The 10,508-nt window shown below is 46.8% G+C and overlaps 1 protein-coding gene across 1 annotated transcript in view; it reads left to right on the top strand.

The window, feature by feature from the left end:
* Window positions 1-5,762: 5,762 nt before the first annotated feature.
* Window positions 5,763-10,508, top strand: part of NETO1 (neuropilin and tolloid like 1) — a gene marked incomplete at its 5' end in the record, with an annotated part of 85,996 nt that continues 81,250 nt past the window's right edge. Inside the window, one exon of the mRNA XM_089895315.1 lies at window positions 5,763-5,973. Coding sequence (XP_089751441.1) covers window positions 5,763-5,973 — 211 coding nt within the window. The remainder of the gene's footprint in view (window positions 5,974-10,508) is intronic.

Raw genomic sequence — 10,508 nt, 5'->3', positions numbered from 1 at the left:
AGGCACAGCCCAGGAGGCAGGCCCCTATTTATGAGAATTTGATCTCAAATACAGACATGCTGGCCAATGGGATATGGGAGGAATAAAGACATGGACAAAAGGTTTGGGTGCCCCTCTTTTTTTTCCCCTGGGATTTCCTTCCTGAATTTCCTGGATCCCCCTTCAGATGCAAGGACCACCCACTGGTCTAGGAATATTTCAGTGGCCACTTCCTTGGCTACATTACAATGACCTGTGTCCTGGGAAAGCAAAGAGAAGGGAAAACATGTTAGACATACTTGAGTGGACGGATTTAGCAAAGACCAACTTTCCCTTCTTCTACCTTCAAATTGCTATTGAGAAATACAGTGGTTTCCCTTAAGAAAAATTTTAACGTCGCCACTGTTTCATTGAAGGATATTTTTTTCCAAAAACTTATTTTTATAAACAAGATTTTTGGATGCAAAAAATAATTACTATCCATTCTTAAACATGTCAACATTCTACTGCCAACTTGCGTCACTGACCAGTTTTCAATGACCCTCCCTCCCCCATCGGTGACCTGTTTCCTTTGTCATCTATTCACCATCTACTAACCGCTCTAACCGTGCACTAGCCACTCTTTCTCAACTCCACTCCCATCCACTCATCCCCCCGCCCTAACACACACACACACACACACACCCCACGCTGGCACAAGAATCGCACGTGGGTCACACAACTCCCTCGGGACCTTCTGCTATTTTCCCCTTTGATCCTTTTACAAGTACATACGTGGGCAGGTACACCCGGATTTTCTGAGACGCTCCTCCGGGCTCTCCATCCGTCAGCTCACCCCTTGCTCCTTTCTCGAGCCTGTAGCTCCCCTTGCAGGCACCAAGTTCAGATGGAGTTGGCGTTCCGCGGGCGCGCAGTCTCTCTCCCTCTCTGTGTTCTCTCTCTGTCTCTGCGTCTCTCTCTCTCTCTCTCCCCTCCCCTTTTCTCTAGGTCCGGCGGTCTGGCGTTCTCCTTCTCTCGCTCTAGCTCTCCATTCCATCCTGCCCCATCTACCCACTTTCCATTAAATGGAAGGAAACACACACACACACGCACACACGCACGCCCGCACGCAAGCACGCGCGCGCCCTTCTCTATTTGATCACTTTACCCCACCGTCGAGGGCCTGCAGCTTCCGGGAAACAAAGGGCCAAAAGCTTGACGGAAGGAGTCTTCGAGGTTGCTTCCAGGGCTCGGGGATCCCCCCGGCCTTGGGGGTGACCTCATTGCAAATTATTGGTCTGTAGACCTCTACCCTCTCCCAGCGGCTCTGCTGGGAAAATGAGGGCAGGACAGCAGCGAGCGTTCACCCGCACCCGCACGCGCGCACGCGCCCACGCGGGCTGCCCCGAGCCGCAGCAGCAGGTGCCAGAAGGTGGAGGTCAGGCCGGGAGCCCGGCGGCGGCAGCCGCCCGGCAGCCACCAGTCTCCGGGCCACTCTCCCGGCCCTTGCCTCTCGCTCCTGCCTTTTGAGGTGACCCTAGTCTTCGCAGCAAAGCGCCTCTCCGCTTTCTACCTCCTTTAATTCTCCCTACGCCCACCTCCTCACCGCCATCATCCCCAACAGGAGTCCCAGTCCGGTCTGCGGAGTGGCAGGCGCGGGGGCTGCGGCTGAGCGCCCCCGGGGTCCCGCGCCGCCGAGGCGGGGGCCGGGGGTCGCCGGCCTCTGCTTGACCCGGAGGTGCGGCTAGCGGCCGGTGGGCGCGGGCGGAGTCTGTAGCGGCTGGAGGGCCGGACGCAGCCGGGAGGGTAGGAGGTGGCGCTGCAGCGCCCAGGAGGGACTCCCCGCGCCGCGCGCTCCAGCCCTCCTCGGGCCGCCCCGGGTTTACTGTGCTTCATATTCATTTGTTTGCATTTTACAAACGGGTTTTTTCGGAGCTGTTTACCTAGCAACTCTTTTTTCTTTCTTCTTTCCTTTCTTTTTTTTTTTTCTTTCTTTTTTTTTAATTTCCTCTTTCTCTCCGAGTTGAACGCGCTGCGCGCGCGCGCGTCTGTCCATGAAGGGGTGGGGTAGGAGGCGATCTGTGTTTGCCTTGGGGGTTTTAAATATTTTGGGGAGGGTGAAGGAGAATTGCTAGAAGCCCGTGTCTTTGCAGGAGCAGTTTGTTGCGGGCGGCCTCCGCATCAGGCCGGGTGATAAAACGCGAAACTTTTAATGCTGCCTTTGCCTCCGGCGCGCCCCTGCCTCGTCTCCCAGCCCGAGACCGGAGTAAATGGCAAAGCCTTCACCCCCGAAGGGAGACAGAACCCGTTTCTTCTAGACAGATGGAATATGAGGGGTGGGGGACAGATCTACCGGAAATTCTAATCGTTAAAAAGTGAAAATTTGAACCCCGAAAGGGATTTTCACATGGCGGCCCCTCCCCCTTGCACGCCTTTTATCCCGCACGAGGATGCAGCTCGGGATTTGCCGGCGCGCTTCTGGCCCCCTCGGCCCAGGCTGGCCGAGTGACGGATCCCAGCCTGGTCCTCCCCCCGTCCCCCTCCCCTCCCCCCCGCCGGGATCGGAGCTGGTGTGCTGTCCTTGCTGCTGCCGCCGTCGCCGCCCCATTCCGCTGCGCACCAGCCCCGGGGGCGCCGGCCGCGCCGAGCTGCCCGATTTCACGCCGGCCCCGGGCTTCCCGGAGGGCCGCGCAGCCCCAGGCGATGACTCAGGCGCCCACCTGGTAACTGTCATTTTCCCGCTCCCCCCACCCCCACCGCCCTCCCGTCCCCGCCCCCCTTTGCCACCTCGGTTCCCCTCCACCACCCTCCGGCCCTCCTCCCAGACGCCCACCCCCCGCTCCTCTTTCCGCGAGATCGCAGAGGTGGCGCGCAGCCCGGCGAGCCGATGACCGACCCCTTCCTCTGGTCTTCAATGCCTCAGCGGAAGATCCCCAAGGGCTGGAGAGAGGAGGGCTGCTGGACATCCTCCCTCGGAGGCTGCTCCGACCTGCTGCTCGTGGTGTATGAAACTGGGGACTGAGCGAGCCCCAGCCGCAGCCGTCCGCTCCGTGGCTGCCGTCGGTCCGGACTGGGCCCCGCTCCTCTCGCCGCGCCCGCCGCCCGGCCCCGGCTCGGGACACCCCAGGGCTCGCCCGCGCGCCGACTGCCCGCGCGCCCTCCTGACGGCTGCGGCGGCGGCGGTGATGCAAAGGAGGAGGGTGCTGCCGCCGGCGGCGCTGATGGTGGCGCCCGGCGCCCGGGTGTGAGGCGCGCGTCACGGCGAGGATGCTGCTGGCCTCGCGGCGCTGAGAGGGCGAGCGCGAGCCCGGGGCGGAGGACGCACGGGTCCGGATCTTGCTGCCGTGTGGGCTCCGATCTCCTTCTTTCCTCTCTCACTTCCCCCCACCCCAACCCCCCTTCATTTGCTCTTGGTTTGCATATCCAAAACACCTCTCGACTCCGACCTCTCCCCGACCGCTGGAAGTCTCCCTGTCTCTAAATGGAATTAGTGGAGATCGGAGCCTCGGGTGTAACGAACAGACATGATCTATGGACGCAGTTTGTTTCACAGTGAGTACCTTTCCCGCCGCGCCGGGGCTCTCCGGGTGCCGTCCTCCCCGCCTGCCCTCCCTCGTGGCCGAACGCGCAGGGAAAGCCTGGCCACCGCCGCGCTCCCGCCGGACCGCGCAGGCCCCGCGAGTCTGGGGCAGATGTAAACTTTCTGTATCGCAGCATCATAGAACCGGCGTGCGGGCTGCGCAAGGCGGTGGTCACTGGATCGCAGAATCTGCCGCGGAAAACAGCCTTTCCGTGGGCAGGAACATCCCGGGGCAGAGCATGGCGAGTAGTTCGGGGGTGGGCACGTGCGCAAGAGCGAGGTGGCCTGTGGAAAGAGGGAGAGAGCTGGCCTGATAGTTCCTTTCGGGGGCTTCTGAGCTCGGCCGGCCCGCCTGCCCACCCCCGTGGGTAGTTTGTGGTTCACCTGAACGCAGCCCCCCAGGGGAGGGCGAGGGCCAAGCTCAACTCTTCCGGAGAGTAGATAGCCCTCTAGTGTTGCTTCACGAGTGTGTGGTGCGCGTGCAATTGGGGCGGGGGGGGGATTGGAGGAAAATAGTGTCAGAAGTCATCGAGTAAACGGCAGTGTAAGAAAATATATGGTGGAAATCTCACAGTTTTATAAAGCAAGGATTAGGGTGGCTATGCCACGCAAAGGACCGGCTTTGCCGCTGTGTTAATCACAGCACACGCTCCACAACGTGATGCCCGCAGAGCAGGAAAAGCTGAGTGAAAACACCCAAACTCTAGCTTGATACTGATGGCTGTACACCCGGGTGTGTGCGCGTGCGTGTGTGTAGGTGTAGAAACACGGCACGTTAAAGTAAGACTTTTGTTTTCCTACCTGAGCACAGACAATAGCAACGACTGATATTTTCATTTAAAAGCAGAGAGCCAGGCTAGAGTACAAAGTACAATACTTGACATCATTTCTCAAATACTGATAGCAAGGCCCACAGACTTTTCCTGGAATAATCTTTAAGCATAAATTTGTAAGATCCTGTAGTGAGCTTTAGTTAAGGAAAGCATTGTGAATTATACCTTCCCTTTTCCAAATGCGTTTTTAAGTGGACGTATGATTATACACCTAATGGAACTTAGGGCTTTTAGGTAATCGAGCAACAAAGTCAATAATAAAAACAGAAATAGAGAATGAAAAATCAGAAATTATGAAGACTAGATGACTTTCATGCTTTTCTCAGTTTTAGGCTTTGCAAAAATATTAAGTAACTCAAGGATATGGAAGTAAAACAGAAGGGCAAGTTTCAGTGGTCTTCGTAGATTTACTGTTAAGTTACAGATCAGAGGCTCTTTCTGATACTGGAAAAACTGACTCAGTAAAATGCTTATAGAAATAACCTTTCTCAAAATTATAAAATATTTCTGGATAATACTAAATATTAAATCAAAGTTAAGGCTAGAAGAGATTAATTTCAGAGCTTAGAAGATGCTGAGGACTGGGGTTACTTGGTAGTTCATCATTTTATAAGAAATATTTTTAATTATGCTGCTTAACACCATCAATCCACATTAGTCTGTTTTTCTTCTGTTCCCCTCCCCCGACCTGCCATAGGATTTTGCCTAAGTATTTATTTTCTAAAACACAATAACATGGTTGATGAAAATACAACTTTTCCTTTTCACCCTTTTACCTGCTGTCCCTCTTTCTTCCTTTAGAGATACTAGCAAGGTCATTCACACAGAGCAGCTCAGACATACTCCTGAAATCCTGCTGTAATGGGACATTAGTAGGTGACAATATTAACTCTTTAGTCTTGAAGTCTGCATTTGCCTTAGGAGTTTGGGTCTCAGCCATTCCTAACTGGCATTACTTCCTGAGGAGATTCCTAAGTTGTCCTGATTTGTACAATTTATCTGTACAAATTTGTACATTTTATCAGTTTTTGCAAGTTCTGAGTCTACTTGGAACAGTTAAAAGTGATAAAGTAATCTTCTTTGATATCATTTTATCTTTAAATTGTTATGTTGTTATAGAATTTGATCATTTCGGTGTACATTAAGCTTTCTAATTTTTCTTTTTTTGTTTCAGTTGTAGCAAGTTTAATCATCCTCCATTTGTCTGGGACAACCAAGCAAGGAACAGGTGTGTTTCTTTGGAAAAATGCAAGTGGAAGACCTCCAGTCACTTGCATTTTCCTATTTTCCCCACATTCTTAATATTCCAGACTATCTGAGCATTTTATAGTGTGTATAATTGATTGGTTTTGACTACGACACCATTTAGAAGTTAATTTACTAATGGATATTGTAAGAATGTCCTCTCTATTTTTAGTTTTATAAAAAATTGGATAGTGGCTTTAAAAAACAATTTTTTTTTTCCAGAAAAGCAAAGCACCTCAGAAACGAAGTCTGTGCAGTGTGGAAGTTGGACAAAACACGCAGACGGAGGTGTCTTCACCTCTCCGAACTATCCCAGCAAGTACCCCCCTGACCGGGAGTGCATCTACATCATAGAAGGTGAGGAAGCCACTGCCAGAGCTGGAGAAAACAGTCAGCCAAATCTGGCCACCTCTAAGCTTTGGATGGACAATATGCATATAGACATTACAAAAATTGGTTTTGGAGACCATACACATAAATATCTCTGAGTGAATCAAATAGCTGTAAAATCTGGGGTCCAGCTAATTATTGAAATTATTAGTAATGGTTTATAAACAGGTGCATTCTGGGAAATAAAAAGAAATCAACAGCAGTTCATTTCGCAGTTCATGTAATTGATTTGGAATTCTGCATTAATGGAATGGATGCATGGTTGGCATAATAGTACCTAATGTGTAACATTTTTGGCAACTAGTATTTTTTTGGCTTAATAATTAGTAGAATAACCCATACATTTGTTATTTTTCTCTTAAATAATATGAAGCACGAAAAACATATTCTCGTCGGAAGTACATCTATGATCATATTTTCCAAATGTCAGTCTGAATAGCAGTTGCCTTAGTTTGTGCTCACAAGTGATATTTTCGTACTTTCATGCCAAAGTCAGGATTCCAAATGATGATGCTTCTTTTCATCATTTTTTCCCCAGCTTGAAGGATAAAAAGTGCTGAAAAAGGGATTCAGTTCTCTTTGAACATTTTCCATTTCCATTACCCTTGTAGACACGTCTCTATTAAGGATGATACCGATACATGAACATTTCATCTAGTGATAGAAGTTTTCAATATTATGTGTTAGTACTTAATAGCCCAAAACTTTCAACCTCCCCAACCCCTGTGTTCCCCCAGCGCACACACACACACACAGAGTTACCTTAACAAAGACAGTATTTTTGCTCACTGTTTACTTATAAGCAAGGAACATGTTAATTTGATAGATCTTTCAAATTAAAAGATGTTCTGGTTAACTGATTTCAAGAATTTCATTTAGAAATGATTTTTTTTTGTAATTTCTGGGCCAAGATCTTTCCTCTCTTCTTGTCATGCTTCAAGTTGAACTTTTAGCAAAGATACACCATATTACAAGAAGAAGAGAGAGAAATAAGCTCTGATAATAAAAGCATAAAGTTGAGAAACTGAGCTCCGGCGGTTTTTCTTCCTCTTATGATAGATAGAAAAGGAGACTGAAATGTGGAAATTCTGGGTTAAAATTAGCTGCTCTTTCAGTCAAGTTAATATTACATATCTGTTATACGTAGTAATACATATACTGTATAATTGTATCGTGTAGTACTAGTTTAAGATCCTCGGCTGATTGACTTTGAGGATGTGAAAACCTACAGATACAAATACAGAGGGCCAAGTAAGGGACTTGAGACTTGAACATCCTTGGATTTTGGTGTCCAAGGAGGGTCCTGGAACCATCCGCCTCCCCTCTCCCCTGCTGCCTGCAGGGACCTAGGGACGACTTGTGTACGTATACATATATATATACATATACATAGATACTTAATCATAGAAATTTGGTATTTTTGTTGTCCCTACTGTACATATAAGGAAACTGAGGCACAGAAGGGTTAAATGTCTTGCTTAACTTCATATAACATAATCTGTGTTTTGAAGCAACAGTATTTCAAAACTACAAATTATTAAAAAGAATAACATCAGCTAATTCTCTTGTAATTCAGAAGAAAATCTTTGCATGTTAATTGTGCTTTCATGTTTATTCTTATTGATAATTTAAATGCATTGCTAACATTTGATTCTTATATCATGCACATATTTGCATTCATTCGTAGTCATGTCAAGGACAAAACTTAAAGTTGGGAAATAAATAGAACCTCCTGTCACTGTTAATCATACTTCTATACCCATCTTGAAATACTTCATACTTGTCTTTTTTCCATTCATACATTCATTTAACAAATATTTGCTGAACCGCTCTTGTTTAGAGAGTATTGAACAAAGTAGACATGGTACTTGCCTAATGGAACTTACGACATGGCCTGGGGACTATGCTTTTTTCAGTAAACAATCTCAAGTGGCCCCGAGATGAGCAGTTTTGGAATAGAGAGAAAGACAAGAAGTCTATAAGGAGGAAGAGATGCTTACACTCAGTCCTAAAGAACATTCAGGAGATAATTGTCCTCTGTGTAGAATAGCACGTGCAGAGGTTCAGAGCCACGGTGAGGTTGGTTACACACGTGTAGTATCATAGGGTGTCTGCAGAGGATGTAAGGAGTCTGAATGGCAGGTGGCCTCAGATAAAGGAGAACTTGGCATCCATCTTCCACCCAGGCAAGTTTGGACTTTATATTATAGACAAGCGAGTGCCATTGAAGTAACTCGAGAAAAAGAATAAGGTGAGATTTCGATGAAGAAACTAGAGGAAGAGAACATAAGCTGAAACTATTGTGAAAGGTGGAGTAAACCATAGGAGAAGCCTGAACTACAGAAGTGACATTGATGGTGGAGTCAAGGGAACAAATGAGAGGTATTTGGGAAACCGAGTCTAGCGTGACCGGATGTAGGGATGAGAGAATAGGCAATCTCAGGACTATTCTAAAGTTTTGGCTTGGTGATGTGTTACATGGAATTGCCATGTCAGATAAGGAATAGAGGTGGAGAAAGGGGGGTTAAAGGAAAAATAATGTGTTCCATTTGGTGTTTATGGAGGTGTCTCATGAAGAGATTGGATGTGTGGTCTTCAGTTCAGTGGATAGCTCTGGGATAAAAATATATATTTATAGGTGATAAATATAGTGCTTGCTGTTGAGGCTGCGAGCATGAATAAAATTACCCAAAGTGTATTTGGAGCACTTTAACTCTTTTGGAAAATCCAGATGCTTGGGTCTGCCTCCAGGAATTCTGATTTAATTGGGCTTAGGTGGAGCTGCAGACATTATTATATTATAATCTCTTTCCATTGGGATGCTAGTGGCATCCAGAGCCCTGGTCTAGAAAGAGAGGAAAGAAGGCATAGAATAGATTTCTGGAAAATGACATGTAAGGGAGGGCAGAGTAAGGAGAAAGTCAACACGGACTGTGAAGGAAAAGCCAGAGAATATCAGGATCGTATTTTTTTTGTAAGTCTCTAATTTTCAAGTAATCATGTATCTCAACTCTATATACATTTTGATACCCATGCATGCAAGGCTTTAGTTTCAAAGCCATTCAAGGGTGATATTCAATATATATTTAAGAACTGGTGTGGGGGGACAGTAGTCATTCCGAATGATTGCTGACCACGTGGGAAGCAGGCCCTGCCATGGCAGGACTTAACTTTCAAGTTTCTGGAGGTGATTGGTCTTTAAAGAGGATCAAGTGGCTAGAAAGCAACCGAAGGACTCAAGACAGCAGTTTACTAACTAGGATAAACGTGTGGATATTTCAACAACTGTAATGGCTATTCTGGGGGTACTCTGGCTGAGTATCAGCCTGGAATGCCAGAATCTTGAACAGTTTTGACCATGACATGGGAAGAATGGAAGGGCACTAGCAAATGCATCCATGTGGAGGTTTATGGAGCTGCTCACCCTATCAGGCTCTTCCATGGTTATTTAAAGAGCTGTAAACACATTTATGAAGATAAATTCATTTATAATTCACCCAACAAAGATTTTTTTTTGGAGAAATTCTCAGTGACAAGTATTGTGCATGAATGCTGAAAAAAGAAGGTGAATAGATACGGGTTTTGTCTTTAGTAAGTAGATGTAGAGAGGAGATTTTTTTTTTTTAAGCAAGATTTTCCCACATAAACAGGAGTTGGATTGGAGGTATATATGTACTCAAGAAAGTGGGAAAACACACGAAAGCCTAAAAGAGCATGCTGTCTTAGAAAACATGATATGCCTGGAGTGGCCTGAACTTGGGCTGTATGTGAGGTGAAAAGACCCTGGCAGGGTGAGTTGTTGGATACTTCTAAGAAACCTATATGTCAAGTGAATTGATCATTTTCCTATAGCTGATAGAGAGTTGCTGAATAAGTTGAAACCTGAGAATGACATGATAATATTTGCGTTCTAGGAAAATTACTCTTAATATCCCTCCACACACACTTCAATCTAATCAACACATCTAATTGGGACTATTTGAATGGTTTAACTCCATGCTGAACAGTTCTCAAGTTTCTGACCTTAAAACTGGATTCTCCTGAAGATGTGGGAAAAGTGACAGAGAGATGCCTCTCTACTTTTTAAACCTGAGTCAGCAGGTTTTCACAAAACTACTGTGATTTGTTCATTCTGTGTTAGATATTGAAGTGGTCATTTTATATCAGATAATATTTTGTGCAACATCATCAGTTTTAAGAAGCATCTCTTAGACATTATTATGGAAGTATTATCTCTAAGGATGCTAAGAATAACAAAGTTGCTTAGCGTTTCTATGCATATCACAGTCAAAATTTGATAGGAGTTATACAGATAAAATCTGAAGTAGAATCAGAGAAACCAAACTACGGATTTAAAAAGAACCTTCTAGGGCTTCCCTAGTGGTGCAGTGGTTGAGAGTCCGCCTGCCGATGCAGTGGACACGGGTTCGTGCCCCGGTCCGGAAAATCCCACATGCCGCAGAGGGGCTGGGCCCGTGAGCCATGGCCTCTGAGCCTGCGCG

This window comes from Delphinapterus leucas, chromosome 14 (genome assembly GCF_059928025.1).
Source record: "Delphinapterus leucas isolate spDelLeu-1000000601 "Yukka" chromosome 14, BTC_Dleu_Yukka2, whole genome shotgun sequence".
NCBI classification, from domain to species: Eukaryota; Metazoa; Chordata; class Mammalia; order Artiodactyla; family Monodontidae; genus Delphinapterus; species Delphinapterus leucas.
The sequence above is the reverse complement of the archived record's forward strand: the minus strand, read 5'-3'. Positions and strand labels throughout refer to the sequence as shown.